The following is a 13,126-nucleotide window of genomic DNA, read 5'->3' as shown; positions in this document are numbered from 1 at the left end:
TCATCAGAAATATTGTCCAAGTCTCTTCAAGTTGTATTGTCAATGATTTGTTTTACGCTGATACCTGGTAGAGCCGTCTTACTGATGATACCAGTAAGTAAAGAGAGCTCCTGCAACGCTTCGATACTGAGCTTTGGACATCCTAAGAGTGACTGAACGGTGTCTGCGTGGACTATCAGCCACTGGAGGATCTACAAACACCACAAACTGTTACAATGACATAAGATGCAACCTCCAAAAGTTACACACATTATACAGTCATAATCTACATCTACTAACCTCACACATCAAGTACCATCATATCTGAACTACAAAGTGAACCTAATTAAATGGCATAATAGCTAAATTTGACTAGAAAAACAAAATAATACAGTATGTACACAGACATATTGGCATTATAAAATTATAAAATTGGATATTTGCAAAGAAAGAGGTGGTCACTAGGGGTGTGAATTGCCTAGTACCTGACGATTCGATTCGTATCACGATTCACAGGTCACGATTCGATTCGATACCGATTAATCCCGATACGAATTTATAAGTCGATTGTTGCGATTTTTTTTCATTCAAATTTAGAAAATACTAATCAGTAAGCTTGTAGAGTGTAAGATTTATATGAAAATGTATTATTTATTTATCTGAAATTTCAGTCTTACAGAGGTTGTAATCTGTTTCATGTTTGAACAGCATTAAAATAAAATATTAAGGCTTAATGTTCCGTTCATATAACATTCTTCCATGCTCAAGGTGTGAATCCTAAAAAAAAAAAAAAAAAAAAAAAAAAAATCGATTCTGCCGATTATTGAATCGATTCGAGAATCGCGCGATGTAGTATCGCGATCTATCGCCGAATCGATTTTTTTTAACACCCCTAGTGGTCACACAGATGGATTTGTAGCTTTTACGACAATAACCATATTTATAATTTCATATGTATGTACCTGTATCACATAGTGTGCGACATCACAAGGAAAATTTGTCGATAAGCTTGCGCAGTTCTCTTCATCACCCAACAGTACAAGTCATTTGAAGCCCATTGGTAATAAGAGATTTTTTTTTTTTAACATTGCGCCATACTGTTAGGATCCAATGGCAAACTTCAGCAATAGTTACTCTTGTAGTACTACTTTACACTTCACTCTTCATATGCGGCCAATTTTGGTTAAACATTTCATCATCCACGCCTCTGACTGAACTACGCTAATATGAATAGTCAGAATGAGGACGGACTGTTTCATTTGTCCACTGTGATGAGTTTGGTAATTTAATTGGTTGAGGTGACGAGACCACCTGAAAATCTATTGCAAGAAGCTTGTTAAAGCCGCAGGGTACAAAGCGCAGGGAAAAAAAGTATCGTGTCTGCAATCACAATCATCAACAACAATACAGATATGATAGTGTCAAATAAAATGCACTATTTTCACAATGATCCTAACTCGGTTGTGTCGACAACAATTGGTTGATACAAAAATGCATGCCTCAGAAGTGTTAATAATATATATATATATATATATATATATATATATATAATTTTTTTTTTTTTTTTTTTTTTTTTTTTTTTTTTTTTTGCGGCATCTGGAACCAGAACCAATATTCTGTGTTTCCGTATGGACATTTATTGCTGAGGGACGCACACGTCTATCAGAAAAGCAACACTAAAATGCTTCCTAGAATTTGTGGTCTCTTTAGACTGAAATGGGAGAAAATTATGGTTTTATGTATTACTACAGAACAATGGAGACTTAAACACGGAAATGTGACGTGCATAACGACGAGCCAAACCGCTGCATCAGAGGTAACAACAGCCTTTTGGTTTTATTGTTAAGTGAATTAACACGGAACAAACAATCTTTCTCTAATCTCGTTTGTGACAGCCGTAGTTCACACAGCTCTTGCATAGTGCCCACTGAATACAGTTGGAAGCTCTACCTACTTTCTTTTTGCAAATTAAATAGCAACTTCAACCAAAATCTTAAATGCAATTTAAAGGGGCACGATGCAAGATTCAGAGTTTTTGCATATTTGCGACCCCTCTGGCAAAACATGGAATGGACCCCAACGACGTGCACACGGCCAGGAGTGTGCGCGGCTTTTCGGGCACGAGCAAACCTCCAAGTTAATCGAACAAACGTAAACACGGAGCACAACGGCTTTTTCATAGGCTTAATAATGTCTACAGAGGTAAGAAACGTATTATTAATCTTCAAGTTACTTTGTATGTGAAACTCATTTTGAGTGACAAAAGCTTACGTAATTACAACCTTCCAAACGTAAATAGTGCATCCCGTGAATCCGATGACATTGAGGATAGCAGTACGTTGCTAATATGCCCAAGTGCGGAGATATTAGTTAGCGACCGTGTGGTAGTTTTATTCTGCACTGCTAATCATAAATAGACCCTATCGTATTTTCGTTACGAAGTCTGACCGTTTTAGCAAAAAGTCAGCAAGCTGTGGGTCCCGTTACATCCCCAGGATAGCTCTTAGCTCTCGCCACCTGACGAATGCTGCTCCTATATTTATCCGCGTACTCCCATGACGCTGGTCTGAAAGTTTTTTACTTCTCTTTGTCTTCCGTGGAGTCTCCATAAGGGATTGAGACGTATCGGGTGCAGGTCTCTTCAAGTCCATCTTGAATTAGCTGTCCTAATGAAGTTGCGTGAACAATCGCGAGAGCTAACAGGGACAATAGCGTGTACGAGCATGACGTCATGCTCAGAGCAAAAGCTAAAGTTTCCGGCCCGAACGCTCCAACATTTTTTTCCTTTTACAGACAGTCGTGCCTCCTGTCCATTATTTCTTAAAACATGTGCGGGTGAAAAATATGGTTATTTTAACACTCAAATTTGAGTAAGATAGCGAGTGCCTCAATTGAAGACAGAGTTCAATTCCTGAAGCGGCTACACTACACAAAAGTCAAACCTCTATCATTAAAAACATTTCAGGCCATAAATGTACAAAATAAAGGAAAAACATTAAGTATGGGGTCAACTGAGCCTGCCTTCTTGTGCTGTGTGACAACAGTCTTAGGCTCTGCACAAACTACTTCACTGCGCACCATTTGTTACCTCAAAATGTCTCCTGAGATGTCCATAAACTGAGAAACCCATAATAAGAATGCAAGACATTTGTCAGTGTTCTCACCTGTGCTGCCCCCTGCTGGTGATTCATAGTGGTCGAGGCGAGTATCACTTGGAAGAGCCTCAGTGTGGGTAAAAGAACCTGTCTGTAACGGTCCATAGGGCTGGGGATGAAACCCGATGGGTCCCTCATCACCCTGTGCACACCAGCAGACACGTTAAAGTAAGTTTGAAAAGGAGATGTGTTTTTGAACAACCAGTGATATGTGTGACTCTTACCCGTGAGCTTCACTGTCAGGTATCATGTCAAATACCTGACATTCAATTAGTTTTGCTACCAGACCACAGCAGAGCAGCTCAACGGCACCTCGGTTTGTCTTGGCCACGCGGGTCAGCAGGGCCTGTTAAAACACAGCTGCCGTTGAGCAATGAAAGTGTACAGGAAATGATCCTTTTTTGAATGCAAAAGGACTACATTGGAAAACCGTTAAGATCAATTAAATGCTGATACGGTATATAGCCTTTTCATTGGCTGGCTCTTCAAAATAGTGATCGTTTTACTGCAGTGGAATGCACAAAGCTGAACTGCAAATGGACAGTACATACCGGTACTTACAACAGTTGTAAAGGAAAATAAAATAGCTTTGAGAATCTTCTTGGGACTGCAGCAACAACCAAAATTCAGAATGACTTCATTTGTTATTTTAACAGTTTTATTTGCTGTCTTGCTACTGCTCCACACTCCAATCCAGTAGGTGGCAGTAAGGCACCTGAATGCTGGTTTGCCAACCGCCAAATAAACTACCCAAGAAGAGGAAAAATGGCTCCTCACCATCTTGCTCTCATAGACGTAGAGTGGCTTGAGGAGGGGAGGCTGAGGTGTGAGCAGACCCTGCAGGGCCGTGTCGTCCTGTCTAAGGTTCTCCACTAGCGAGCGCAGGTAGCCACTGTTGCAAATGTACACCAGCCACTGGTTTTCGCGGTCAATGGACAGGATTCGGTCAAGCACTGCCAGAGCTAGCATCTGAAAGACATAATTTATCATCAGATAAGAGTACAGTGGTAGCTAGTCTTTAATTTGTTCCATGATCAAGGTCAAAACTCAATTTGCATATAATTCCTCACTGAAACAAATTGAAATGCCAGTATTTGCTTTAGCCACAAAAAAAAATCACAATTTTCTGTTACCTGCTTTTGATGAAGAAAATACCACAGTATTGTAGAAAAACTAGGGCGTACTCATTCCCATCCCCAATCGCTATTTATGTTGACTTGGCTTACCACAATAATTACTATATCGACTCGGGATGGATGGGGCAAGATTTACAATGAGATCTCGTGAGATCAAAAGGCCACAAGATTTCTTGTCCCTACACAGCATAAGATCTATTTTCTTTAGGCTGTTTTTTTTTTTTTTGTATCTGAATGAGTTTATAAATTTTTGTTCACTGCACTTGGTTTACGGTTGCCTGAAGACGAAAGTGGGGTTTACAACAACAACAACAACAACAACAACAACAACAATAACAACAACCATACAATCCTTTATTGCAATAATTTCTGGGAAAATGTCCCTTAAAATTTGTTATAGTGACAGGCCTGATGTTGATATTAACAAACAAGTTCCAAATAAACATCATAGGCCCACAAATGATTAATCCAATTTGATCAAAACTGGTAAATGGAGTGCAATTATATGCGGTAGCTTTATGCATGTACACCGTTTTCAAAGCAATTTACTAACTCTCATATTCACTTATTTGAAACCTTATCTATAGTGTACTGGTACATTGACGCAGCCTCCACAACCTATGGAAAACCTTCCCTTTTTAGCTTACATGAACCACCAGGATCTCTCACCTTACCCTGAACAATGGGGTATATGCCACCACGGAATAGGCGGGACTGTTTTTGCACATCAGTTTGTTTCCAGTTCGGTTTGCGACTTATGGGCTGCGTCAAAAATACTACTTGCGCGTTCGCAACCCGGACCGGAAACAAACTGATGTGCAAAATCACGTCCCGCCTCTTCCGTGGCACATACCCCATTGTAGAAGGCAGCCAGTTTTTTTTTTTTTTTTTTTTTTGCTTTTATTCCAAGTTATGTCATACCAGCTGACTTGTGCCCAGCTAACCTGGGGGAGTTCGCCTCTCATCTAGGTGTACAAACTCCCTTTGTTGCTGTGAAAGATGGAGGGGCCAACAGTAAAGTAATGGCAGAGTCGTTAAATCACTTCCGAGATGGGCTTCATTGACTGTACTGCTTAACATTTAATGTCATGCTCATTAGCTGGCTAACTATTCTTATACAATACCAGAATCTCGCTTGTAGAGACTGCTGCCTGTTCTTCACACAACACATGCACACGCCCCACATCTGTCTGTGAGACAATATTAAATTAATCCCTCTGATTAAGCGTTTCATTTTCACGGCCAATTCATATCAGTTGATGAGTCACCACCGGTTTGTGCACAGCACTAATAAAAACATAATAAAAGTGAACGTAAAGAAATTGTGGTTTTTTTGGGGGGGGAACAAGTCTAGCACAGCAATTCACTGTACTTCAGGCGGCATAAAATAAATGTCATAGTACTGTCTTTTGGTACATGTCAAAACATTTGACAAAAAGAACACCAAGAATGCATCCCTACACAAGCCCAAATCTCCTGATTTGTAAAAACAGGGAGGAAAGAGCCAAATAAACCTACCCTGCTAATTTCATGTCCATCACACGCATCCCTGCACACCACTTCCATTAGTGCTCTGCCATAGCTCTGGATAATAGTGACGTTCTCTCGCTGCAGTTTGTTAAAGCCATCTTCGGGAGCTGTGAGACGCTCCCACGTTGCCCGCCCACCTTAAGGACACAGAAGAACGTATATAGGATGATGAGACTTATGGAACGATACAGTAGATTAAGTACTTGAAAAAATAAACCAGATAACCAGATTGTTGTAATTATATTTTCGGTTTACCAGTTTGCAAAGTATCTGGGTTCTCTGGTTTCTGGGCAATTTGAAGGTAGTACAGCAAAGAGCCATATAAGTGTGAACGTACACGTTGATATCCTCCTCCTTAAGATGCACAAGACAATGTTACCATAGTGTAAGCAAAGCTTGAAGGTGGTGGATGTTGATACGCACCAGTAGAAAGAATGAAGTCCAGCAGCTTCCGAAGGATAATATGAAGGGCGGAGTTTGCTATTGAGGCAAAACTGGATGAGGATTCTAATCCAGCCCCTTGCCTATGTTCGGACAACACTGATTGACTGAGGTGAACAGTGAGAGTGAAGACAGCTCCAGCAACAATAGGCATCAGTTCTCCTGCTGCATCCTCGGATAAAACCTAAGTAATGCGGCACATCAACACAAATTATACCAAAAATAATTGGAATTAATGTCAGTATTCACATGTGTTTAGTCTTCTCATCAACCTTGTCATGCAGGTCTAGAAGCAGGTCTCTGATGATTACTTGTCTATCTTCTACTGTTACGAAGTGAGCCGGGCAGACGGTCAGCAGCGTCTCCACCAGGCTCCTCCAGGACTGCAGTGCATGCCTCTTTGCACTGCGACGCCGTTGGACACGGTTACGTTCCACCACCTGCTGCAAGATCGAGTTCACCTCCTAGGGAACACAGTGCTTTAATTGTAGTGAATTGACATGACCTACGAACCAGTACGTGATGCATTCTCACTGCATACAAAGGTGAATGTAAAATCATGGTCCTGTTCATGTTTCAGTTCACGCACCTCCATTAACAGTGATCTCTGTCCATTGGCTGCCATCCCTTGCAGAGCATTCATCTCAGCAACCAATAGTCTATGGAGCAACTGTGAAGGAAAATTGAAATGATAACTCAGTCGCACGCAGTCTTCATGACACCATAAATGAAACCAACAAACCCACCTTCACATTGCACACAGTGTGTCCTTGCTCATTGACATGTTCACAGGTAGAGATGACTTGTTCTATCCGAGTGCGCTCAAAAAAGTCCAGCTGCAGTAACTCAGGCATGTCTTGATTGAAGTCGATGGCGTCCAACACACTCAGCAACTTACTCTGTTCTGGTGGTATCAAACGAAAAGTCAAAGATGGTAAATAATGAACTGGGGAAGCCGTGGTTTAGATTGCCGCACACCATGGGGAGCCCCATCATCTCTTGGACACATGGCTATGATGTCCTTGGGCAAGACAAAGATTCCTCTTTTTCTTATTCTCAATTTAAAAAAAAGAAAAGAAAAAGAATATATGTCCAATCTGCTGGTTTCAGTGTGAAATTGTTTTTTGTGTGTGTGTGTTTTTTTTTTTTTTTACTGGGAATGTGAACAAAACTAAACATACCTTTGGAAACTGAGTCAAAATGTAAGCGACCACTGACTGATCTAGTTTCTTCCTCCATGCCAGCTTCTCCTTCAGCTAAAGACAAAAAGAAAAAAAAGAAAAAAAATCATATAGACAGACTTTTTCTACAAAGTTTATATTTACTGTACCGGTATATCAAAATATTAAGACTATTTACTGAATTTGGAAGCATTTTAGGAGTCCGACTTTTTTTCAGTGTATTTATTCATTACATTTTTTTTTCTAATTTAAAGGACTAGTAGTAGTTATTTGTATTCTAGGTTGGAAATACTGTAGTTGTAGTGCATGTTTTTCTACAATCAATACAAACTTTACTCAAAAAGACCTGAAGAGACTATGGTTCTAGAACTTTATAAAAGCTGACACTATCTACCTATCTTATAGGCCTTTGGAAATCTTGCATTTTACTCTTCATGAAGAAGGAAACATTTTCATTCCTGTTTATGTCAGTAAGCAGGATTCAAGTATTGTCTAGGACGGGCCATGAAAGTGGATTTAATTGTGCATATTAGGAAAATCCAAAGTAGAACTGTTTGGTCTTGGTGAAGGTCTGTGCTCTAAATAAATAATTCCAAAATTATCATCACATTATTCATTGGTTTAAGGCGCAAGTGTAAGTCCTGCGCAAGTGTAAGATACTAAACAAGAACTTGTGGATACACAGCGATACAGCACCTGCATGCTGTGAGTGTAGCTGGTCGGCATCAAGAAGCAGATTGACGAGACGCCGTGTATGCAAGTGCTGGCGGTTCATTGACGTCACCCTCAGCTCGACTGCAGCTGTTTTCATTAGCCAGGACATCTGGGAGAGGGCAGCAATCTGGTTTCCTGAAAACAGTCGAGAATAGGTCCTAATCCTATACTTGAATTCTGTTCATTAAATGAACCTTTGTAGAATTCTTCAGTGCTATTAACTGAGCACTACCGTATGCCAATACCTTGAGTTTATTTACATTTCTACTCTGAATGTGGGTCTATTTCATTGTGATGAAACCATTTTAAATGTCTATCATGACATTCTAAAATTTAATTCATACATGTACTCACGTGATAGGTTGAAAGGTAAGTGTCGGAGATGTGAGAACAGAAAGTTTTGGCTTGTCCTCAAATAGCGCATTGTGGGTTCAGATGTTTCAGAGCAGGCGCACAGTTGGTAGATCAACTGTGAATAAAAGATAAGAAAATTCATTAAAACATAGAACTGAGGACTGAGCCTGATAGTCACTGTGAAGTACCAAATGTTAGGACACTCTACGGAAGAGGAAAAAAAAAAAAAAAAAGCTTACCTGATAGCAGAGCTCAGCCAAGTGTGGAGCACGTTGAATAAGAGCAGGTCCTGATCTTTTCTCAGTGCCTCTCTGAAGGAGACTCAGGATGGCGTGCAGGCAGCTCCGCGGGCAACCTAACACACCTGTAAAATACAGCTATTAGTGCACTATTACATTACAAAGTCATTTGGATTCAATAGTTCGTCACGTGTCATAAAAGAAGGTACTGCAATCATGTCAACATCCTCACCTGGATTTTGCAGGTTGGTGGAGGGCACGTGCTTCTTGACTTCATAGCCCAGTAGATACAATGCCAGATTGGGCGTTTTAAGTTCCAAAGAGGTGATGAGAAGGTTAAGGATATGAACCTGGGTTTCATGTCGGATTCGTGCCACCTTCTTTTGGGAATCTGAATCTAGTAGTGTAGAGATTCTGGTCAGAGAAAATAATGAAACTCATTTTTAAAGAGATAGTACAAGAAGCTGGTGATGCACCATTTTCTGTCTCTGTTCCTTCTTCTGCCTCTTCATTCTCCAGACACTCCACAAAGCCTGCCATCAGCTTGTCACTCATAACCTAAGGGAACAGGGGAAAAATTTACTTGATACTACTAAATACATGACTCACAGCTCCTCCCTCTCAAACAGTAAATCTATACATCAATGTGTTTGTTTAGCAATTAAAGGTGGGTTCAAGGATATTTTTGTGGCTGCGTCTTCCGGGTGGATCATCTTAACGATTGTTTTTCGAACCTGACAATCAATATGTGTAACGACGTTGTGCGTGCTCGTTCCGAGCTGTACGTGCGCACTTCGAGTGTTTGTAGCATGTAGCTAGCTTCGTGTAGGGAGCTTCGGATACGGCCATTCATCGTTGTAGCTCCACTGAGCTGACCGCGTACTTTGAAAATAGCTGAGCGCCGCAAGAGGACATCCGTATGAAGCGAGGCTGCAGAGACTGATGTAGATGATGATGAAGATGAGCACGGACGTTAGCGACATTTGAGAGGGGTTTCCCCCAGAAGAACCGGAGAGCTGGCAGGATGATCTTCCGCATGTGCAGTTTTTTAAACGTTACAAACAGATGTTTGGCGTCCACTTTTTGACAACATCATTGAATCCACCTTTAACATATAATTTATAGGAAAACTTGTATTGTAAATATCTACTAAGTATTTCTTGTCTGTTCTTAACATACTTGAGTAATGTGATCCTTGATTGTTTTTCATTATTTATTAATTAATTAATTTATTTATTTTTTACAGTCAGTGTTTTTACAATCAGTGTTACTGGGATAAGCTAGCATTCATTCTATAACAGGACAGCTCAGGGTATAGACAGTGTAGTATATAAAACAGTGATTGCAGTAATATCTTTAGAGAGAGAAAATAGAATGAAGTATACCTGGTCATGTGTGAAATCTCCAACAAGTCTATCTTGAATGTTAGGGTAGTTGGCAATGCGACGCAAGATCTTTGCACTCTGGAAGGCAGCCTCGGGGTTGGAGTCATTGTGGTAGAGATATCTGACAGCAAACACAATCACATCAACAATCTGTACAGAACAACCCCAGTCTTGATGATGAACGTCGGTTCTGTTCTTACCTGGCCACATTCACAATGTGACCTGCTCTGTGGGTTTGTGGACTGACCCCTTGTAGGAGCTGCTCCAATGGGGAAACTAAAAGAGTAGCCTGGCTCTCCCTGAGGAGATCCATGAACACCGCCTCTTTCTGCAAGGTCAGGTCTAGCAGGCAGAGGCAGTGCAGTACTGCAGACTCAAGATGCTTCTTGCCTGGAAGACAGATTACTTCACACTCAAAACAAACAGGCACAAGCTTTTTTCAATTAGGCAGTGACAGCAGCCTGCATGTCATCTCACCAGGAAAAAGGGTGTAGGTGTCCAGCTGGCATACACCTTCCTCCAGTATGCTGAGGCAGAGGGCCAACATGGGCGAGTCGTTGAGCAGGTGGAACATGATGTTGTGGCCTGGCGGCTTGTAGGCTGGGACCTGCTCGTCCTGCAGCTCCACCATCTCTTGGACGAAGTCTGATGGCTGCGGCTCGTAATCTCGCAGCAGCTTGTGGAACACTTCGAGGGCAGTGTCGGCTACTTCCCACTGTCAAAAAACAAGAGAGAATGAGTATGTGTGTTTGCAAAAACTGTGAATACAAACAATGATCTGCATACCTTCTCATCTGGACGTCGATATGCTCTGGTGGGGAAACCCAGGAAGACTGTGTCACGTACGAAATTCAGGTATGGCTGCAAGCCTGGCACACGCAGCCCTGCGCCCAAATTAAGGGGAAGGCTGCTCTCTATCAGTGTACTTATCAGATGACAGAAGCCACGTGTCAGAGGGTACTCCTCACAGCTCGACTCGATCTCATTAAGTTCCACCTGAGAGGGCAGAATAAAGAAGCAAATTGCCAAGTACCTTGGAGTTTATATGACAGTTTTCTACAAAATAGGGATGGGTGAACAATGGGCCAATACCCGGCCAGATTTTATATTAAAGGCCCGGTCTGCCGTTTTCAGTCAGGAAAATGCACTTTTTAAATACAGGATGTACACATTTTAACTCTTTCTCAGTCTACACATCTGGGCTTATGTTAATGTTTGGTGTTGATTTTGTCCTAACAGCCTGTATTTTGCCATTTTGTGTTTGTTTTGTAAACAAACGTTTCTGTGGAAAGACAGTGTTTATACCCCTCCAGCCAACCGCAGAGCGGGGGGGTTGGGCGTGTCGCAAACGGGCCGGGCGAATTTGTTGGCTGCGTGAGTGAGTGAGTGAGTGAGTGAGTGAGTGAGTGAGTGAGTGTAAAGAAAAATAATCCGTGCGTGCTATCAAATTGACGCGGGAGTGAAGTCACGCAGCCGACAAATTCGTCCGCCCCGTTTGCGACGCGCCATCCCCCGCTCTGCGATTGGCTGGAGGGGTGTAAACACTGTCTTTCCACAGAAACGTCCCGCTGTTTACAAAACAAACACAAAATTAGAGATAGACCAATATGCTTTTTTCAGGGCCGATACCGATTCCGATTATCGGTAGTCAAGGAGGCAGATAACCGATATTTGAAGCCGATATTCATTTGCAGTAAAAGTTAAAATGTTGGCACCAAATTTTTGAATAATGCAAACCCTAACAGTTCTTTACAATGGATTCTCACACTGCACTTTTCATTTTACATCCTTCTATCTGCAATAAGACGTTGGTGGCGGGGGGAGTTAAATGTGGGGCCAATGTGACATTACCTTTTATAGCATTTTGGATACTTGTAGTTTTATTCTATAAATGTTATATTTTTATATTTTGAAGTAATAGGAGGAACCCTGTCATTCAAAATGTGCATCAGCTGTGGCATTACTTATTACTACAGCAAAAATAAATAAAAAAATTCCATGAGAAAAACTATTCATCCCTGAACACCATACAGTTCTTGTAGACCTTATTATGATTATTGTTATTGTTACCATATAGACAGTTTTGATAAGCTGAGGATCTTAAATCGAGAACAGCAATATCATGCTACTCCTCTCTACAAGAGAACTGTCAAAAGACACTTCATCATGTAGTTTACTGCCACTTAGGATGCCCCAATCAACGCAGAAAAAGGTAGAGTAAAATAACTTGGTTATAATAATAGTAAGAATAACTTGGTTAAACAGACATTGTTGCGGTGGACCGCTGCCAGTTTCTGCTGTTTAATGTGTTTTACACTTATAGACACGTGTGTGTATATGGGCACACTATTCTCTCACTACTGTACTGTACTGTATCACTTAATGGCACAGATGTACTTGTCTAAATAATAACTGGGCTGCAACATTGCTAATTCACATTAACAAGCACTATCTTAGCTGTCCACATGAATAGTTACTAACACACGAGAAAGTTATACAACACACCAAACATGAGCTCATTATTCAAAGTATGATGCACGTAACGAAATTACATCACTGAACATTAATTGCAGCCGTGTACGGCCGTAGATGTTACATATTAGTGGCATCGATTGAGAGGATAATGTCCCAACTGACGGCAGACATGATGTGAAAAGAGAGACAAAACGAGCAAATAAGCACACTATACTTTAGTGCACTTCTCTACTAATGCCAAACATATGGAAGAGAACACGTTCATGTAGTTAAACGGTGTTTGAGACACTTAATTTGTTACGGAGCGGACTTTAACGAGGAGCACGAGCTGTCAATCAAATCGACGTCGAAGCTTAAGGCACACAATGGCAAACCAGTGCGACAAATAAACACAATATAAAGTAACTAAACGCTATTTAGTGTCACTGTGGCATCTAACTGCATAATAACCGCTATGCAACAAGTAGTGGACGTGACCCAGAATGCAATGTGTGCGTCACGAGAGGTAAATATAATGACATTACTCTACTCTTAACA

The 13,126-nt window shown here is 41.0% G+C and overlaps 1 protein-coding gene across 1 annotated transcript in view; it reads right to left on the bottom strand.

Moving 5' to 3' along the window:
* Positions 1-13,126, bottom strand: part of nup205 (nucleoporin 205) — a 28,117-nt gene that overhangs the window by 4,457 nt on the left and 10,534 nt on the right. Inside the window, exons 15-34 of the mRNA XM_077515918.1 lie at positions 10,901-11,110; positions 10,592-10,829; positions 10,315-10,504; positions 10,115-10,235; positions 9,206-9,287; positions 8,962-9,126; positions 8,730-8,854; positions 8,491-8,605; positions 8,119-8,271; positions 7,423-7,497; positions 6,988-7,145; positions 6,831-6,911; positions 6,514-6,705; positions 6,224-6,425; positions 6,056-6,154; positions 5,789-5,937; positions 3,912-4,103; positions 3,359-3,480; positions 3,144-3,276; positions 65-191 (exon numbers count right to left, since the gene is read on the bottom strand). Coding sequence (XP_077372044.1) covers positions 65-191; positions 3,144-3,276; positions 3,359-3,480; positions 3,912-4,103; positions 5,789-5,937; positions 6,056-6,154; positions 6,224-6,425; positions 6,514-6,705; positions 6,831-6,911; positions 6,988-7,145; positions 7,423-7,497; positions 8,119-8,271; positions 8,491-8,605; positions 8,730-8,854; positions 8,962-9,126; positions 9,206-9,287; positions 10,115-10,235; positions 10,315-10,504; positions 10,592-10,829; positions 10,901-11,110 — 2,929 coding nt within the window. The remainder of the gene's footprint in view (positions 1-64; positions 192-3,143; positions 3,277-3,358; positions 3,481-3,911; positions 4,104-5,788; positions 5,938-6,055; positions 6,155-6,223; positions 6,426-6,513; positions 6,706-6,830; positions 6,912-6,987; positions 7,146-7,422; positions 7,498-8,118; positions 8,272-8,490; positions 8,606-8,729; positions 8,855-8,961; positions 9,127-9,205; positions 9,288-10,114; positions 10,236-10,314; positions 10,505-10,591; positions 10,830-10,900; positions 11,111-13,126) is intronic.

The sequence above is a fragment of the Festucalex cinctus genome, chromosome 3 (assembly GCF_051991245.1).
Source record: "Festucalex cinctus isolate MCC-2025b chromosome 3, RoL_Fcin_1.0, whole genome shotgun sequence".
In the NCBI taxonomy this organism is placed as follows: Eukaryota; Metazoa; Chordata; class Actinopteri; order Syngnathiformes; family Syngnathidae; genus Festucalex; species Festucalex cinctus.
Note: the sequence above shows the minus strand (reverse complement) of the source record. Positions and strands in the feature narration are given on the sequence as shown.